Source organism: Merops nubicus, unplaced genomic scaffold (genome assembly GCF_000691845.1).
Source record: "Merops nubicus isolate BGI_N331 unplaced genomic scaffold, ASM69184v1 scaffold13233, whole genome shotgun sequence".
Lineage (NCBI taxonomy): Eukaryota > Metazoa > Chordata > Aves > Coraciiformes > Meropidae > Merops > Merops nubicus.
In genome coordinates, this window is record NW_008596985.1 from 61,701 (window position 1) to 82,242 (window position 20,542).

General features: G+C 43.0%; 1 protein-coding gene across 1 annotated transcript in view; it reads right to left on the minus strand.

Moving 5' to 3' along the window:
• The window catches only part of LOC103769367 (forkhead box protein P1-like), a gene marked incomplete at its 3' end in the record, with an annotated part of 54,432 nt that extends 34,714 nt beyond the window's left edge, over positions 1–19,718 (minus strand). Inside the window, exons 1-2 of the mRNA XM_008936558.1 lie at positions 19,548–19,718; positions 19,268–19,405 (exon numbers count right to left, since the gene is read on the minus strand). Coding sequence (XP_008934806.1) covers positions 19,268–19,405; positions 19,548–19,718 — 309 coding nt within the window. The remainder of the gene's footprint in view (positions 1–19,267; positions 19,406–19,547) is intronic.
• Positions 19,719–20,542: the final 824 nt, after the last annotated feature.

The window sequence follows — 20,542 nt, forward strand, 5'->3', positions numbered from 1 at the left end:
TGCCTGTCCGTCTGTCTGTCCCTCCATCTGCCCGTCCGTCCCCCCTGCCCCTGCCAAGGAACAGGTTTCATTCAGAACAGAGCAGGATCCCAGCCAGCGTGGGGAAAAGCAGCAGCGATAAAGCAAGGAGGGGAAAGTAAACAATCAAGCTGATTGCTTCAGAGCAGGATGTTCTGCAGGGACTTCAAATAAAAAGATTTTAAAAAAAGAAAATCCAGCTTTTTTTTTTTGGAAAGTCCTCCCAGCTCGCCGTGCAGCCTGGCGGAATCACAACTCTAAGAAGTGAAGATGCCGCTTTTTTACAGCTGACTCACATTTATATAACTTTGTTAATGCATCTGCTCCCTGGAAGTTCCAGTGCCTGTGTTTAGCTGCGATACCTGCCCATAAATCGTGGCAGGGCGGCGAGTATCAACAGCTGCATTTTACTGTTCCAGGCCGTCACTTTGCAGTGGCTCCATCACAGCGAATTCCTGTCAGCTGCACTCTGGCTAACACAATTCCTATGTTTTGCCTGGCAGTAAATGGACGCTCCTGCCCCAGCATCATCTAAACAACTCTGTTAACATTTGCCCCCGAGCGCCTCTCTCTTTGTCCAGTCCCTGTCTTCTAACAGATGTCATCCAAGTCTAATCAAGCATAAAATGGTCATAAATATTTCTTTCTGGTAGATTTCACATTCGCATTTCATGCAGGGACATGATATTTTTCTGCTACCTCCAGGGAGTACCTAATGCAAAACCCAGTTACTTACATTCAAGGCTCATGTTCCTTTAGTAAAATGCAGCACATGTTCTCAGTTCAAAGACATAAAAAGGCACAAGACTTTATCTTCTTTTGTTTAACTGCACCCTATTTTATTTTTTTTTTTAAAATAACGTGTGCCACAGTTTCCATGTAGGTATGATATTGTCCTTGGCTTAAGAGGAAAACACACAACCACATAACACCCAATTTTGACCCTACCGCTCTCTCAAGCACAAGCATTTTTGAATGTCAACTTTTGTATCTTAATTGTGGCCCAGAACATATATTTTTTTTTATCCTTCAGCTATTTCATTTAACAAGCTATTTGAAGACTTCACAAAGATTAGAAAGGCACTTCTTTATTTTGGTTCATTTTATGCAAAATTTTGCAACCTACCTCATCGTATTTTATGATGTATAAGTGATGCTGGGATACAAATTTAAGTCTGTTTAACAGTTGATAATCATGAGATATAAGCAATTTCCTGTACTTAAAGTTTGAAACTATTCAAGGTAATTAATTCTTCTTAATGCTAGAATCATCAGAGAAATTGTATTTACCCGTGGCAAACTTGGTAAACAATGTGTCAGACTGGAAAATAAAACTAACCTTGGATTATTCACACAGCTCTGTGTCTTGTGATATTTTTCCCCTTTTATGTTTGTCAAAGCAGAAATGTGACATAGCTATTTAAAGTGAACCACACAACACTTAAGGATATAGATCACAACAGCGAAGCTGTTTTTCCTCCTCCTTCTCCACTGAGCCTAATATTTGATTACTGTTAGTCAAATCAAGCTTTCAGGCAAATAATCTCCATTTTTTAAGTTAATGAGATGTGGTCATGTCGACAACAGCTTGGAGAAACTTTTAATTCCAATTCCTGCAGGCTGTGCTGGCCTCTTTTACAGCAACCACTGTATGAATGAGTCAAATTTGCCAAAATGGCTTATGTAGACAAGTGCACACTTTAAAGAGGCACTAATTAAAAATACCCACTGGTATCATAATTTAAATACCATGAAAATAAACTGTAAAAGTAGCTCAGCTACAATCTTATGACTTTCCTTAGAGCTCGTTTACATTAACTAGATGATGTTTTATTGCAGATGTATTCCTAGCTAAAAACAATTTTACGTCTTGGAGGAATTCAAGATTTTGATATAATTAAACAATTTATGTTAATATTTGTTTCGCATAAGCTATTAAGCAAGCCCCCTAGAACAAGTGCTAATTGAGAAAGATGCAAAGAAGTAGAGTGCTGAAGTAAGCAGCAAATTTATACTGTTGATTTACTGCTCTAGCTGCAACTTCCCCCCTCATTACAGCTCGCCCTCTCCCTCTCATTCTCTGCTATAAGGCTCCCAGCTGTACTGAATCCCATTAAAACACTTTCCTTGGATACTATTATCTACTGCTCTCCTCAAAAAAGGAAGAAGAGGAAGAGGGAGAGAGAGAGGTGGAGCTTGGCATTATTCTCGATGCACTTCCCTGGCCACAACTTCTCCAAAGTCCCTTTTGTCTTTCTGTTTTTTTGGCCAGGAACACGAGCTGCACAGCTGTACTGCAACAAAAGCAGACGTGAGCCCAAAAATAAAATCTGAAAAAAAGTTGGTGCTGAGAGGGTTAAACCTATTTAAGGGGTTAAATATGCAATTACCACTGACTAAAACCAGAGAGACATATAGACAAATAGAAGAAATGAAGTCCCTAGGTTCCATTCAGAAGCCTTCATCACATTACTACCAGACAGAAAACTCTTTAAGTACCATTTTCAGATGTTAAATCATTGTTCGTGCAGCACATATTCTCACTATTCCTGGGGGAACAATATCTGAAGACAGCGTGCTAACAAATGCAATCCAGTAAACAGGCATTTTTCCTCTTGTTGTTAGTACCTTTGTGTTCCAGCTCCCAGCTCTGTCATCCATGCCTTCTCTCTGCTTTGAAGTTAAAGTACTGAATGAGCGTTGTCATCTATTATCCAGAGTGTGCATGTAGATTATAAATAAGAAATAAAAGTGACTTTCAGTACACTGCTTTTGCATTAGCAAGTTGCCTTCTCTGTTACCTCCTCTGTCCTTCATACTTTGCTACCAACATTATATTAAAAACCTGACTTGAAGTGTTTCTTGTAGAGTGCTATAAAATATGTACACAGCAGAGACAAAAGTTTTATTGAAACAAACAAGCCCAGCAGTTTAAGCAGGCTCAGGAGTTCAGCTTCAACAGACTGTTTAACCCTTATCTGCAGCTGGCCTTCAAGCCCCCAGCACACTAATTGCATCCCTCACTTCTTCCACATGTCCGCTACTGAAAACACAAAGCTATTAATTACACTGAAGTCTGTTTACAGAAAAAGTCCTTTTCCACTATTGATCAATTATTTATTAATATTTTTTCAGTGTAAGGTTCTCATTGCATTTTTCATTTTAAGGCCCAGAACAAACATTTTTCACATGAGTAACAGCACTGACCTATTTCAGCTGCAACTGCTTGTACCTGGCCAGAAAACTCTTCTCTACAAACATAACTACATCAGAGACATAGAAACGTTCCTCCTGTTGCTTCATCTGAAGGTAGAGGTGAGCAAAGAATCTGCACTTTCAGTGGCCAAACCCCTCAATCTTCCTTCTACCTTCAGCTGGCTTCACCAAGGGATTCTTCAGGGCTACAGAAACTTCTGCAGCAGGCACAGTTTAATTGGGAAGTAGAGATTACTGAGGCCTGGTGTCTTAATCTACACGTGCTGCCTAAATTATGGCCATTTAGGAAGCAGAAAGATGTTTGAAGGCCCAAGGGGTAGTGGGCACCTGGAGTAGTACACACCATGGATGTGTGTAGAGGGCTTTGTCCTGGACCTGCCCCAGCAGGGAGACCCTGGGCCACCTCCAGGCAGGGGCACAGTGGACTCAGGTCTCATGCACCAGCTGCCCTGATGTGCCTCTGGAAAAAAAAAAAAAAGCAGAGTCCAACCAGGCTGAACCCAAAGCAAGCACTGGAAGACAACCTGGAAGTCACAGAATGCCAGCTTCGGGTACAGTAAGCACAAGCCTGAGAACAATACTCTTCTAAATAAATAATAACAGATCTTTTACACCCGATAAATTCCTCATTATTTAGAGGAACACTCATTTTAGAGGACCAAAGGCATCCTTATGCACTTAGCTTCTCTTCAATTCTATGTTCAGCTCAAAATCTTGGAAGATGCTAACTCTTGCACAACATCTGTGTTGTTTCAAGATGATGGGAACACAGAGACCTGAAGATCAGAGCTCCTCTGGGGGAGGGACTGGAAAAGGCTGAACGGGATGCAGGGCACAGGGACTGGCAGTGCCTCAGCTGCTGCCTGCAGAACTCCAGTACCAGCCACCATGTCCTGACAATAAAACGCAGCTCCCTGCCCCCACAGATGGCAACAGCTTTTGGGGCAGAAGGGAAATGTCTCGGCTCTTCTGACTGGGCAGCAAAATTTGTAGGCCATCTGTGGCCGAGCACAGGCTGGTCAGGTAAGGAATCTGCATGGCAGGCACAGAGGAGCTCTCCTTCCCTTCATCCCTCCACGTGTCCTGGAGCTTTCCTCCTTTCATCCTTTTGCATAAACAATAACGATATAAAAAGATTCAAGCACGGTCCAGTGATTTTCACTTGGGCACATGGGAGCCAGTCCTTTAATAAATAAATGTTTTTTGGTGAACAGTTCAAGTCCCTGTAAAGACCAGAGCAAGCCCACAATGATTTCTAAGGTTGTCATCTACTGTCCATAACATCATGAAGAAAAAAATCAGATGAAAAAAAATGGATTAGAAGAACAGGCACATACCCCTTCCTTCCCTCTACCAGGATAAGATGGAAGCGTGACTGTGCTGAACAATCTTTCATTAGCAGATAGCACATCTGCAGGCAGCTCAAGCAGCCTGGAGAACCACATCCTGCTTTCCCTTAGGTAAGGCAGCAGTGGATGGGGCTGTCTCCGGATGCACGTGCACCATCAGCAATCCCACATGAGTGTGCAGGGCATGCTGCTGATCCCTCCACCACTGCCAATCCGAGGTGCACCCAGGCATAGGAGCTCCTCCTGCCCTAGGAAACCTCCAGGTGTGGGGGCCTGACCACATCTTAACCCTGAGGAATGACCAATCTTTCAACTGGTAGTTGTTTTGTCACTAACAAAACCAGCATCATCTTGTAGTAGATCATGCTGGATATTTCCAGAGTATCTGTAGTGGCTCTGCTCAGACACCATGGTCCTACCCAGTGGATGCCTGTTGCTCCTGGAGGTCTGTCCCTGCCTACCACACAGGAGAATATAAAGGGGTATGTTTTCCTCTGCTAGGGGCCAGTTTCCATCCACCTCCTGCCTGAGGGACTGAACAAACTGAGCCCCAATCCCTCTTCCTTACTCGGAAAGTTTGCGTCTCGCCCAAGATGACTAACAAGTATATACTCCAGGTTTCCTGAGTTCATTTAACAATAGCTGTATCTCCCCAGCACGAGGGGATCAGCTCCTAAAGACAAGATCAGAGGAGGTGAAAAGCTGGTCTTAGGAAACATGAGATCAGGTACGAAAGGGATGCTTTGCTGTCAAAGCAGAATATGTCAGCTTGTGATAAACCTGAATTGCTTCATATACCAAGGATCACTAGACATTAGCTGCTTTTTAGATGGCAATATGGTGCAGAGGTTTCAGACAGAATATTGTTTTATGTTGATCATGATAAAACTCTCTGTAGCTTTGATAAAGCCTGCATACAGGCTTTTCATTCAAACTAATGAGTGATACTGGCTGCTGGATGCCGAGACACGCTCTTGATGCTTTCCAATGGTTCAACTCATAACTAGGAATCAATTCAGCCTGGATAAGCAAGAGTGTTCCTCATTTAAGGGGTTCTGAATGATGATCCCGTTCCCTGTGTTTCCCCTAGGTGCATCTGAGAAGGTACAGTGACAAAGGGAGCACCACACGTTGGCAGAGCACGTCTCTTTCCAGAGGGGTCTCCTGGGTTCAGCCTGCTCTGAAGGAACAGTTGGCTCCTGCTGTAATCAGCCATCAAACAGCCCAGACCCTACGGGCAGCTCGCTTAGCACAGGCCTTGTGCTGCTCTGCTTTCCAACATCTGTTTCAGTGCTTGTCATCTCCCTGCTTTAAACAAATGTACTGCAGATGTCTTGTCTTGTGGACGACAGAGACTTGGCAAAGACGGGAACAGAGGCCTCCAAATGACAGAGGCACGGCCATGGCAGTTTTTGGGGGCTCTGGATGGACTCTGTGAATGCCCTGTGAAACGGGCTTTTGAACCCCCACCCTGTGTCCCCCTGCAAACCTTCTGTGTTGTCCTGCAGGTTTGAGAGGCTGAAAAAGGGCAAGGATCAGGATGCGGACTGAGATGCAGCCTACTCTGAAACACGTGGCCTCAGTCTTCTCAAAAGATTTAGCATTGACATATGCAACTAAACAGGAAGAAACACTCATTTGCTCCAAGGACAATCTGATACAAGAATGGACATGGAGGGACATGATGAGGGGTGAAGATAGCAGCTTCTGAGACCAGATTCTGGCCTGAAAAGAATAGACTTGACTTCCTCGAGCTAAGATTGTGCTTCTGGAAAAACCAATATCTGAAATGGATACACCAGAAGAAACAGGGACCGGGACAGGTTACTGTCTCCAGGCACACCCCTCCTGGAGTGTTCCCTTTTATGCAAACCCAGTTTGAGGTTCCACTAGGAAAACAGTTAACTGAGATTTGGCACTTTGCATTTTTTGTGAGCACTACTTTTACCCCTGTGAACGTACCTTAACCTAGAGCTGTTTGAGGTGTAGCTGGGGTGAGTTATGTGTTTAATAAGAGTCTGACAATCCCAGTTTTCCTTAGCTTGGTTAACCAGTGCAATAGCTGTAGAGAGGTTGGAGCAAGCCAGGTGCCAGCTGGCTCCTTTCTGCTGCCCTGTCCTGCCCAGAAAAGGCAACGTGGGTACGTCTACACCGTTTTGAACATCAGGTGCAGGTAACAGGTCAGTCCAAGATGCAGGTAATATTTTAAAATCAAAGGGGAAACATGTATCTGTTGGTAGGTCTTTGAACAGAGGAAAAACAGGAGCTGCGTGTTGACTGTAAAGACTTCTGATAGTATCTCAAAGGACATTTTCATAAGCAAGTGCTAGAAAAACAGTCTCAGCAAAATGACTGTGTATTGGTGCATGTATCCATGGGTCACTCTAAGAATGGAAAATGACAACAAATGTGTGCTGAAGAAGTCAGTTTCAAAAACAACACATATAAAAGAACAGACAACTCAGAAAATCTGGGGATGATGCTACATTGGGAGTGACTCCAAAGATGTTGGAGGAGAAAGTGGAGAAACTGTCTGTAAAAATGGGATGGCATTTATTAAGGATAAATTAAGGATTTATTAAGGATAAATTATAAGATGCCACAATTCAGCTGGACTACTCAAACTTTGCAAATACATCAAGGAAGACAACTGATTACACAGCACTTCTTTGGGATGAAAAAAAGCCCAAGGATTACAGGGGATCAGAAGTGGAGCATGAGTCAACAGGGTCATGCTGTTGCAAAAACGACATGTACCACAGTCAGATGCATAAACAGGAGCAGAGCCTGCAAGTTCTACACTGGGAAATTCATCATCTTCAGTTGCTCCAGCAAGACTTCAGCTGGAGGACCTTGTCACTGGAGCACCGAAATTCAAGATGAACACAAGAGCGATTGGAGAGAGTCCAGAGGACAGCACTAGAAAAGTTACTACAGGGGCATCTTGGTGACCTCATAAGGATCCCCAGACATGAACTCGGCAAGCACTTCCCTGCCCCCAGGGAAAGACACATATTTTTGCTTGCAGTTTATGAATCTTTTGATGTACAGTCCCCATGGCACAGAATGACCACAGGTCTGGAAAATGGGATGTACAGGGACAGAGCTAAGACTGCTTAAGTTCTGGAAGATGGAGGGTATAGACATGGGAACACTGTTTATGTACAAGAAAGGATCCTGTAAAGAGAATGGCAACAATCTGCTCTCAGCCTGTTACAGACACAAAAGAGGGAAGAGGTTTTACCTGCAGGATAAGCACTTTGGTCAGGCACAGTCTCCCTAACAGCCTCCCAGGTAAGCTCAGGAAGCGTGGGTTAGATGAGTGGACTGTGAGATGGACCGAGAACTGGCTAAACAGTAGAGCTCTGAGGGCTGTGATCAGTGGAGCAGACTCCAGTTGGAGGCCTGCTGCTAGTGGTGTCCCCAGGGGTCACTGCTGGGTCCAGTCCTGTTCAGCACCTCCATCAATGACCTGGTGAAGGAACAGAGCGTACCCTCCGCAGGTTCGCTGGTGATACGTAACCCAGAGCAGTGACTGACACCCCAGAAGGCTGTGCTGCCATTCAGAGAGACTTGGACAGGTCAAGACTTTGACTAGCAGGTCAAGGTAGGTTCTCCTCCCCATCTACTCTGCGCTGGTGAGGCCACATCTGGAGTGCTGTGTCCAGTTCTGAACTCCCCAGTTCCAGGGAGACAGGGAACTACTGGAGAGAGTCCAATGGAGGGCTACCAAGATGATTAATGGACTGGATCCCTCTTATGAGGAAAGACTGAGGGACCTTGGGCTGTTTAGCCTGGAGAACAGAAGACTGAGAGGCAACTTTATCAATGTTTCTAAATATCTCAAGGGTGGGTATCAAGAGGATAGGGCCAGACTCTTCTCAGTGGTGCCCAGCAGTAGGATGAGGGGCAACAGGCACAAACTGGAACACAGAACACTGGAACACCTCAACATCTGGAAAAACTTCTTTCCTGTGATGCTGTCAAGAGCCCTGGAACAGGCTGCTCAGAAAGGTTGTGGAGTCTCCTCTGGAGACTTCCAAAACTCTCCTGGATGTGTTCCTGTGTAACCTGCCTTAGGTGACCCTGCTTTGGCAGGGGGTTGGACTAGATGATTTCCAGAGGTCCCTTCCAACCCCCACTATTCTGTGATTCTGTGTGACTGGGAGAAACTTCCTAACAGAGAGTTAAGCACTGAAAGATCCTGCACAGACAGCAGTGAGACCTCCATCAATAGACTGGTGAGACATTTATCAGGCAGATTCAGGTATGTCAAAGACATATGACTCCTGCCTCAGGTCTGCATGGAAAGACTGGGGGGAAAAAAAAAAAAAGTCTGTTTTTCCAAAATGTACAAAGAGAAAGGCTTAAGGCTAAGGAGTTCAGAGCAAACCTGGGCTGGTGGGCTGCCCTGTTCTGCATGTGGCTGCAGGGCCCACTGAGGCCATCAGCCAATGCTAGAGAAGTTACTATTGGGGGCTCTCGGTGACCTCAGAAGAATCCCCAAACATGAACATGGCAAGTGCTGCCCTGCCCCAGGGAAAGACACACATTTTTGTTTGCAGTTTATGCATCTTTGCCATACAGCCCCCATGACACAGCCTTGGAAGACCATATCTTATATTTACTGTACCTAGCAATTGTCATTGTAACCAATTATGGAAAAAAAGCAGGTGGTCAACAGAAACTCTGCGAAACAAAACCCCTCAGCAAAGCAAACACCATACCTTCCAGAGCAAAAAAAGAAAAATACTGTAAACAGAGCTAATCGCTGCTAAACCCCTATAATCCAGTCCTTGCCCAAGTTAAGAGACTGGAACCACGAGTAAAACCCTTCAAAGGGCATTAATCGGAGGAATTGGTGACTCATTTCTCAAGGAAAAGAAGGAGTCAGAACTATTCTAAACTCCAGACGCTGGCTGTGTTGTGAAAAGGGGCTCAAACCCACCTCCTCAGACAGGACTGAGGGGTCCCACATCACCCACTGGGATGGCTGCTCTGGGATGGCTGCTCCAGGGACCAGCAGAACAGCTGCTGTCATGGGCTTCACCCCGGCACTCCTACAGGAAGACTTGTGGAGCAGAAACGGGCCTGCTTTTAGCAACTCTATAAAATATCTACAGTTACCAGCATTCCCTCGACCTTGTTGAGTATTCTGTTCAATAATATTAACAGGCTCGTATTTACTGTCTCTTAAAAGCCAACAATCCCATTGCCAGGGCTAATTAAAATGACAAGAAGCTGAAAAGAGGCAGTGGATTACTTCTCCAATATGGATTCATCTCTAGCTTTAATAAAACCCGCTTTTGTGTTATAACCTTACATTTGTTTCAGGAGCACTGTAAAAGAGAAGTCTGCTTTTTGTTGTTTGTTGACTTGGAGGGGTTTTTGTTCGGATCTGCAGAGTTCCAGCAGTGGGAGGCGATGGAGCAGACTGCTTTCCCTGAACAAAACAACACTGCTGCTACTCAAACACCACGTCTGGGATGACGGTCGTGAAGCAATCAGCACACCCATCCAGAGAGAAGAACTCTGAAGACGCCAACAGACAGCAAAATGCAGGATTAGGGAGGTTTATCTGTAACGAACCCTCCCTGTGACCTTACAGAAAGCACTTCACCTACAGCTACGAGCGCATGCCCTGACCTTTTCCAGGCCCTAGACCCTATGGTTCTTCCAGCCATGGAGATCCCTGGGCAGAAACCAGAGCTCCCCTCCACGCACACTCAGCAGATCTGATGCCTTCGCCCACGCCGGCCCGCTCTGCACGTACACACCAAGTGTAACACACATTCCCAGAGAGAAATTCATGCTGCACCAGGGCACACAACCCACCAAATAAAAAAAACTGTGCTTAACCTGTAACAAGGATAAAATGAACCAGGACCAAGCAATGACTTTATCAGCCTCTTCATCAAAAATGTTCTCGAGCGTCCAACAAAACCCAGAATGGTTGCTCTCCACACACACACCTCTCTGTCCTACCCCGAGTTTGAAGAAGAGGATTGACATAGTATTGGAGCAGGTACATAATACAATAGAACAAACTACAGCCACTCTCCCAAAACCAGAGCTTTTCCTTGGTGAGCTCATCTTTAGATCAAATTTCTCATCTAAGCAGAGGCCAGAAAACATCTCTTAGAGACTGCTGAGATTGGACTTTGAGGATGTGAGTGCTACAAATGCTTTCCCATTCACGAGGGGAATTATACCCCATTTTATTTCTAATTTTTCTTGCAAGATGCTGGGCCCCACTGCTTCATAACAAGTTCCATTTCTCCTTCCCCATGCCTGTCTGACCTTTTTCCTTCAGTGAATCACTTAATTATGTGGAAACAAAAATACAAAAAGATGATGGCTTAAAAAAAGAAGTGGCCTAATTTCATATGTAACAGAGCAGCCAAAACCCCCCAAGTTGTGTGTCTGCTGCTGATTAAAGATGCAAGAAGGTACTAGGGAAGATCCACCCTCTGCCCACATATCCCTTGTGAACGTCTAGGGACCCTACTCTTATTTTAGCACCTATCTATCTCACTGATTACTGGAAAAAGGAGAAAAAAGCATGAATGTCAGACAGTCAGTGGTCTTACAACATTTCACTAGTGTTGCAGTTCTTTCCTGGCAAAGGCTTTTTTGGTATCCGTGATAATAACAAGGAAAATTTAAGGAAAACTTGATTTGAGCACGTCAACAGCAACCACATTCCTTTAGCTTGTGATCACTCTAATTCAAATAGACAAGAATTTTTTCCCACTCTTTTCCTGCACTTAATTTCCAGGTAGAGTTTGTTAAAGCTTGAAATCCCACCTGAACTTTGGCAAGTCCTTATTTAAAAAAAAAAAAAAAAAAGACCCATACACAAATATTTGGCTAAGCAACCCATAGCAAATTGTGTAATGCCAGTTAAAAGTTGGGTTTTTTAAATATCAGCCCCAGAGGTTGTATCTGAAATAAAATCCCCATTACTTCAGATTCTGGAGGCAAACTGTGACCTTGCTCTGCATCTCCAAATTTGAAACATTTGTGTTGTGCTCCTCAATAATGATGCCTCTTGCTAGAAAAGAAACAAATCCTTTCAAAAACTTCTTTCTTTCAAAAAGGTAAGGCTCCAAACATGCAAATAAGAGTCAGTTTGGCCTCAAAGCTTCATCAAAAGAGGTCACCCAAAATCAGAAACACACAGCTGTATCAAGCAAAACCGACCCATCTCCAGGCATCCACCCACCTTCTGTGCACCCACCTCCCCAGCAAAGGTTCTGTCCCAGCCCTCAATCCTTACAGTCACTGAGAATCAGGAGTAGGTCAGCACACAGAACACAAGGAAATATATCCCTTTTTTGCATCCTTCCCCTCAGTTTGCCTGGGAACACGTGCTTCTGCGAGGGCTGAGGGCAAAGGGGAGAACTCCACGGGTGAGTTTTGCAACACGCTGCCAGACAGATTAGATGGCCTCACTCTCTCCAACCTTCGCTTTACCCACCTTACCTTCTGGAGCCACTCCCACCCAAAAAAAAAAAAAAAGGAAAGAAAGAAAAATGCTTAAAAGAAAAAGAAGAAATATGATTAAAAATAAATTGAAAAGCACAACTTGTAATAAAGCTGCCACTTGCCCCAGGCTTCAGGAATGTCTGAGACACGACACTGACACTACAGACACAATATATAGCTTTTACAGGGAAAAAAGAGACATATTTGCAGTATTTAAAACAGGTTGCAAATACGGTTTATGTTTTGAAATGTGGGGAGCATAGCTAACAAAATACAGAAAGCAACAAAACAAGCAACACTCATCCTACAAAAGTGTTATTATAATATCACTGTTTACACTAAGCCTCCAAAAATTACCTTCTGTTAATTTTTTTCATTACTGGGTTGTTATACAGTCAAATAAACTCACAGAGAGTATTAACGACTTTTGCATTTTTCCTTCATATCCCCATCTTTACTTACAACATTACTGTTATAAATTACAACAGTACTGTTGATCTTCTTCTCACTTGCTGTGATACCCGATGGAGCTCCACAGGAGAAAGAACATAACACAGGAAACCCTGGCATGTGATTCTGCTCTCATTTAAATGTCTTTAAGTCAGACAAAACTCTGAAATCAGCAGCTACGCCAGGGAAAACCACTGCAATTCTGCTGCTGCTCCTCAGGCACTGCCAAACAATCTCCCCACATGCAGCACGTTTCCAAACAAAGCTAAATTACTTGTAAAATATCAGCAATCCATGCAACTTCTTAGTAGTGTGAAATTACTTAAGCCTTAATTCAGCAAGGTACTTAAGCACATTCCTAATTTTACAGGCATGAGACGTACCAGTGACCTTAATAAGACTAGTCACGCACTCACATTTAGGCACATGCTTAAGCATCTTGCAAGGTTAAAAGCCACAGTGAGGAACAGTTCCATGTGAATTACAGACTTCTTCACACCTTCGTAGGCACTCTACCATTTCAAGTTTGCTATATCCCAGGTCTGGTTGCACCGTTTATTAGATAACCCATGAAGGATGAAGATCAATGGTCTCTGATAATTTGAATAACATCAATAAGTTGAAATAGACTTTTAATTTATATCTGGTGCCTACTGCACGTCTCTGGCAGTGTATACACATGCTGGGTAATAGCTTTAAAGCATTCCTCTGCGGAGTTTCCCTAAACAGCACTCCTGAACGTGTAAATTCATTGCTTATGAGTAAGCATAAGCAAATATAAGGGGAGAGTCCACACCTACGAAAACAACTGGGAACAAACATACCACTGCTGAATTTTCACATGAGATGCAAGGCTGAAAAGCAAACCAGCAAACATATTTCAGAAGTTCCATCTCTTCAAAGAGCCCACATAAACATAAACAATTATGGCACCATCTTCATTTACCAGGAGGAGTAAAAGTAGCTATTGTAAAACAAATAAATAAATAGATACAGGAATAGAGATCCACAGAATAAAGAGGACTTCTGGATTTGGAGGTGCACATAACCCAGGTGATTACATGTCTAATGACCCAGCTTCTGCATGTACATGCTTGTATCTGCACACACAACTGCAGAGCTCTGGGTGCCAATGTCAAGGTGCTTTGAGGACTCAGATTTATGCAGTTATTTATCAAAGACCTTAGAGCAAAATAAAACCAAGCCAGGGCAAAGAAAAAAACAATAATCTCGGCAAGTGCAACAAAGTGGCAGTTTCCCCTTACCCTTCAACAGTTAGAGAAAATTTAAGGCTTGTTGATGTCAATAAGTAGTTATAACAAAGGCATTAGTAATAGTGAGGATAGAGAATGCTGCGCGAATGTTCTCAGCATGGTTCGTTGACAAGAGATCTAAAAATTGAATTATTAAGGAAAAAAACCCCATTGATTCTAAAATCCAGGCAAGGTAGCCAGCCTATGTTAAAACTTATTTAATTTTTCCAGTGCTGCCTCATTCCTAAGCTCTCAGAGCCACAGCTTTGCCACTGAAAAGCAAAAGACATTTTACGCACAATTTTCCCTCTACTAGAAAGAGGTATATTGTGCCCTTCAGTGAACATAAAATTGATATTATCATCTCTTAGTTTATATCTCACTACTTAACCTTCAGATTAAAAGTTATTAGATTTGAATGACTAAAAAGACATCATGTCACCTTCCGTTCAATGCTGGGAGATGGGAGAACTTGGGGGAAAAGTCTGAACGAGAAAAGCGCGAAGTTACCAGGAGCATAAAGTTGTTCCTCACATCCCCTGACGAAGCAGCACAAGCTCTACAAATGCAGTGATTTTTTCACCATGTTGTAATCATCAATTATCAGTGTACTGCAGCACAAAATCTGACACCATCCAATAGCCTGCACGGAGTTGAATCTACACTTTCCAATGGCTCTCTCAATAGCAACAGCAGTTTAATAATTAGGCTTTATGTCTCCTCGGACAAAATGACTCAACACAGACGCTCCCTCAAAGTCTAACAAACAAATTTGGTCTAACCCAGTTATGTCAATATGAAACAAAGACTTTATCTGGGATCTAGTTTAGCAGTTTTGTTCTGGAGAGATAAGTCCACATCATGATCAATGGGACCATAAACCTCCTGATGCAGTTTGTAACCTCTCCCCACGTTTTTTTCAAAATAAGATGAAACTCACCAAACTATTTTTTTTTAAAGCATTACTTTAATTTACACTGTGATATATTCAGAATTCTTTCTAGTCAAATCTTCTTTTTGATCTGCCCAATTAAAAGAGCCTCTTAACAATACACAAATTCCCCATTTCTCGAACATTTTCCCCATCTTTGGACATGAACAATATCTGAAGAAACCACACACTCCCTCTGGAGTTCACTTCCCTCAGTCTAACACTTCACATCTCAACATTTCTTGAAACAGCTACTGCCAAAGGGCCTGACTGTGGCATCTTCACATCGATACCACAAACACCCAACTGCAGTCAGTGAGACTGGCCATGAAGAAATCACTGAGTTGGGCACAGGCACCAGAACCTAGTCCAGACTTCTTATGTCTATCAAGCATTCTTTCTCCATCATATACACAAACAAAACTGTCTTTTTCATTTGTATACAATCAGTGGAGTAAAAGTGCAAAAGGTATAAACCAGGATGCAACGAGATACATGTAAGGTTTTTCCAAGTAACAAAAAAACCCCTTCTTTTCCTACTTTGCGGACACATAGCAAAATCAGTATTTATCTAAACTCTTCAGAAACCTTCAAGTGACACTTCACAACTACAGTAGAGTTCAGCTGAAAGACAAAGTGAAGAAAAGAAACTTCCCTACAATTCTTTATATAAACTTCCTCCTCGTTTCTCCACATACCGGCTGCATTTGTATTGCTGCTCCGGTTTGTCCTAAACACAGTCACCTTGTAACCCTCTTTATCAAGCCATCTATGCACCACCTAAAAGTACACTACACCCCACCAGACCAGCTATAGGTTCACATTATACAAACATCCCAATTCTGCCTGCTCAGCGCAGGTTGTCAATAAATGCAAGAATTGCAAAACAGCACTGTGTGTTTTTTTCCTTGAGAGAACACTGATACGAGCCTGCCAGTTCTGCAAAATAAACTCTTTGCAATCTCTGCAGCTAATCTGTCAACAAATTACTATTAAAGTCATACCTCCTGAAAGTTCAAAAGCACTCTGGATTAGACAAAAGATACTGAGGTTTATACTCGTGGGGCAGTACTTGAAGTTAGGGTATCAAAGTGGATCTTGCTATTGATGTGGAGAGGTTTGTGCTCCTGCCACCACGCAACGCAGCGTTTGGTGTCTTGCTGCTAGATATTGGAATTCAACTCTGTGTTCATTCTCTTTGTTCAATTCAGATTCTTGTTTCTTTGCTAATAATGTGAAGAACACTTTAATGAATAGTCCTGAGGATAAAAATAAAACACAATAAATAATATTTATTTTATAAGCTAAAAAAAAAACAGAAAAGAACTGGCTAGGACTGAAGCATCAAACCCTCTATTTGAGTAGATGTCAGAAACCACTGAAGCAACTAAAGCTGTGATCATGTACATTAAAAGGCAGTTTGTCTCCATGAGTCTTTATTTATTACTCCTTGGTAGGCAAGTCACCCCATCATTACATACTTTCTGTCCAAGCCTCTCTCATCCAGCCTGACTTTCGGATTGTGGGTCACTCTGACACCCATTTTGAACCTTCCAGATGTTTTCTCTGATGGCTCAGCTGACAGATGTTGCCAGCCTCTGCCTGGTACCCTGTTCCCAGGTTTTATGCCCCATCCCTTGGCTCTCCCTTGGTGGGAACCTTGGGAGAAGGCTCCCTAGCCCTGCTGCCTGACCCCATGCCTAATGATCACTTCTGACCAATGATCACTTCTGATCTCTTCAGAAAGCCAAATGAACCAAGTAACCTTCATGCCTACTCCAGGTTTTGTAGGCAGGTCACCAAAACCCTGCCCACTCCACCTCATCCTGACAGTCACTTCCATGAGATGCCAACCATCAGGCACCTGTGGGCTCAGCAGCAGTGGGAAGACAACTTCCTTTCCTTCCCTTTCAGTCTGGTTCTAGAGACAATTTCTCTTACGTGTACCTCCAATTTTATCCAACACTTCCACAGATGTACTGACCCTGAAGAGTCACTTGTATTGCTCTATCTTTCTTACTTCACAACTACAAATACAAACATCAGTTGGAGCTATTTGGTTTTATTATACCTGACAGAACTCATCCCTGTATTTGCTACTCCCAGCTTAACAGTACATTTTACAAGATTGCTAATGTTACAATAATTTAGCTTCACATCACTCTCTGTCTCCTGGCATAGCAGAATCACCCTATGATGACATGAGAAGCGCAGAACTTGTCCTACGAGTCCTGCCTGCACTTCCTACAAGAGTGCTCACACCATACACTGATCCTGCAGACACATGAACATCTGTGGTGCTCTATGTTTTTCCACAGTAAATAATTTACAAGTTGGTAAATCCATTAAAACTTCCTTAAAAACCTGAAGTATTTGTTTCCCTCTCTCATACTAACAAAGTCATTAGTCCTTATAAATTCATAAATGTCACCAAAAATGTGAACCCAAATTCAGCACAGATGCTTTAGACAAGTCACTGTAGGTCCAGGTTTCACGGCTCAGCCACACTCATCCTGGGAACACACAACGAACCACACCAGCAAAGCTCCAACTACCCACCACTGATTTTTTTCATTTTCCAGACAAAACAAGTGCCAGGTGGCAAAAAGAAAAGATTTGAATGAAATGCTCTTAAGAAATAGCTGTTTAATTCAGATCTCATTCATTTGTATTGAAGAAACATTTTGTAGAACGCATTCTGTTAAGTGACCTGAGAGCATATGTTGTATATGGAGAAACATCTAAACATTATGCTCCATGTTGTATGTGGATCTGTAAACGCTTGCATTAGCTGAAAACAACGGGTTTGTCTTATTTTCAGCACTTAAAAATATTTTCCAAACACAAAGATTGATATTTTTATGCTAGCTCTGATTACCCTTTTGTTGTCATCAGGTTGTTTTGTTTTGTTTCATTTTTTAATAACTGTTTTAAACTTTGCAATCAACTTGCTTTTTGAAAGATAAACTCCATGGAGAAGTTAGTCATCAAAATCAATTAACAGCAGAATTCCAACACAGAACATAAAGGTCTTCAAGGAACCTGGAGGAAAGCAAGCTCCCTGAACACATGTATTGTACTGGCAGAGGATAAATAAACTATAAGCGCAAATCTGAGCTGAGTGAAAGCAATCCCGAGCCTGGCAGTCCTGCTCTCTGCTTCCACCAGCACTCGTGGCTGTGCTGGGCACTGTCTGGGGAGGGCTGGAGGACCCACGTAGGAATGAATTGGTGCCACTCCTTAATTGACTGAATGGGTGGCTGCTGAGTGACACAACCCATTACACGCAAGCTTAGGGCGTTATCTATGGTGGCGAGAGCGCTCTGCGTGGCTGCGGGAAACCCTGGCACGAGGCGCCGGCAGAGGAGGTGGGTGACCTGCAGTAGGAGCAGAGGTCTGAGCAGTTCTGGTCTAGGGGTACACGTGTTTGTATGATCTCCCCCCACCCCCCATTTCTCCCAGCACAAAGAGCACTGGAAAATTCCATAGCGCTCCTATGGAAAACGCAGCGTAATTAACTCATTTTGATACGAAGCCTTTTTAAGACGAGACCTTTGTGTTGAACATATTTTACTGTTCCACTCCTCTTCTACTGTCCTATATTAATCAAAGCTGTAACCCCTGTTGTCTTTGCACTACGAATCAGAATGTGCCCCTGGCGAAGAATGAGGGAAAAGTCAACAGGAATTAAGTTTCAGTGCAACTGTTTACTCAACTGTGGCCTGCAGTTATTGAAATTTTATCCGTGGTTTTGTGTGACTACTGCAGTAATGAATTCAGCATGGCTGTGATTTTCTCACTGATGGTATTCTCACTTCAAGTAAAAACCTGTAGGATGAAAATGACTGAAACAACCAAAGTCTGTGCATTTAGTATCATCCATTTTTCTGACTTGTTTAATTATGGCAGCTTTCTGTCTTAGGTTGGCAAACGGAATCCCCCGCTCCTCCGCAAGCCTTTGCTTTGCTTTGTTTTTGAGCACAGGTTTTTTCTTCTCCACAACAACCTGCTAAAAAGATCACTGTACACTTAGGGGAGTCTTAACCAGCTGCCAATCGCTTATTTAAGAGGTTTCAAGAATGCTTATTGTGTTAGAGAAAGCGCGGGTTAGGCGTGAGTGTGTTCACCATGGCTCTGCTGCAGCCTTTGTTCCCAAACACGTTAGCGGCACATGCCCAGCACCCTGGTGTAAAATTTCCTCAGAGGGCTTCAAAATTTTATCAGAGGAAAGAAAAAGACAAAACATACCATGCCGATAATTTACAGTGGTGAACTTGGTCACTTCCCAGAAAATACACTAATTAAAATACAACAGCAAAACGCACAATTTGGCTCTGATGCTTCCAAATTGAGGAGCACTGACACGGGATGTATTTATTTATTTATTCAGAGGTTTTGCCACAGCAGATACCTCTGCAGCCTTCCTCACTAATCGAAAACATTCTGTTGATAGAGGTTGCTAGGTTATACTAAAATATGTTGCAAAAACAAAACTTAACCTTAGTGTATTTTCCACCCAGTGACATATTTTGGAAACCAGTTATTTGTATACAGCGGTTCACCCAATTGCTGCCACTAGACTCAACACATTCAGGCAACGGAAGCAAGCCCTGATCTTTGGGTACTTCCAGGGAACGATTAAAAAAGGAGCCACAGAAGAAAAGTCCAATATTTCCCTTTACATTAACGACTGCAATCCTCTACGGGCAAAAATACACAAAATGTCATAGGCAAGTCCAAAAAGCATCCTCTGGCTGGCAAAAACGAAGGGGTTGGGGGGAGGGGGGTAAATGCTTGAGGCTTTGTCTGTAAGTAGGAAACTTGTAATACGTCTTACAGTACCTGCTGTTGCTGAAGATGTGCTAAATCTGCAGCCCCAATTTCAACTGAAGGTGTCTCGCCGTTTGATCTCACTTCCCGCAGGCTGCACTCTAGTAAATGGTTGCCACCGCTCGCTCCATTCTGAATGGCTGAACCGTTACTTTTTGTCTCAGTCCCAGATTCTTGCATCATGACTCAAAAACCTGAAATAATTTAGGGGAGGGGAAAAAAAAAAAAAAAAAGCAGCTGTTAAAACAGTTGCTGTATATAAGGAGACAAGCCCTGTTTTAAATCCTGCCAAAACTGTAAACATTTGTCATTTCCCTTCATACGATTTATCTTTCATTAATGGTTCATGCTACTAGTTTATGTTTATTTATCTGTTGGTACAGCTATAATTTTAGTAAGCTAGTTCTGTTCTAAATATAGTATTATTTGCTCAACATCTTTTTTCCCTTAGAGAAAAAAAAATATTTTTGAACGAACACACAGAATCCATAATTAAATTTCTCTAGTTACATCTGGACGCTTTCCTTTGAAACGGGTGAGTCATTCTCTGCAACATATGATGGACAATATCAAAAACTTGCTGTATGCTACAGAGGGGCAGGCAGGTGAAGCAGAGCATTCTCTAGTTTGGTTTCCATTCACACCACAACACTGCCAAATTAGCACCTTTGATTACTCTGAAGCAATTCAGGCTGAGTCTGGGATGTGCTGGACATTGTCAGGTTTTGTTTGGGGAAAACTGCTCCAACTGCTCACAGGTTTTTTTTTGGCAAGTTTCTTGGTGATGTATTTGCTCTGACTCTGGATGCACCACGGCATTATGGTGAAGAGCCTCCCACATTATCTGGCTAAACAGCATCTTAGTATTCTCAGCCAGCCCACATGGCTCTCAGCTCATTGTAGATGCCTGTCTGTCCCCAGGTGTGGATTGTGGGACCCACAACAAGGATGAGGATGGTGCCCACTTGCTTACCCCAGAGCTCCTGGGATTCACACATGTCTTTGGG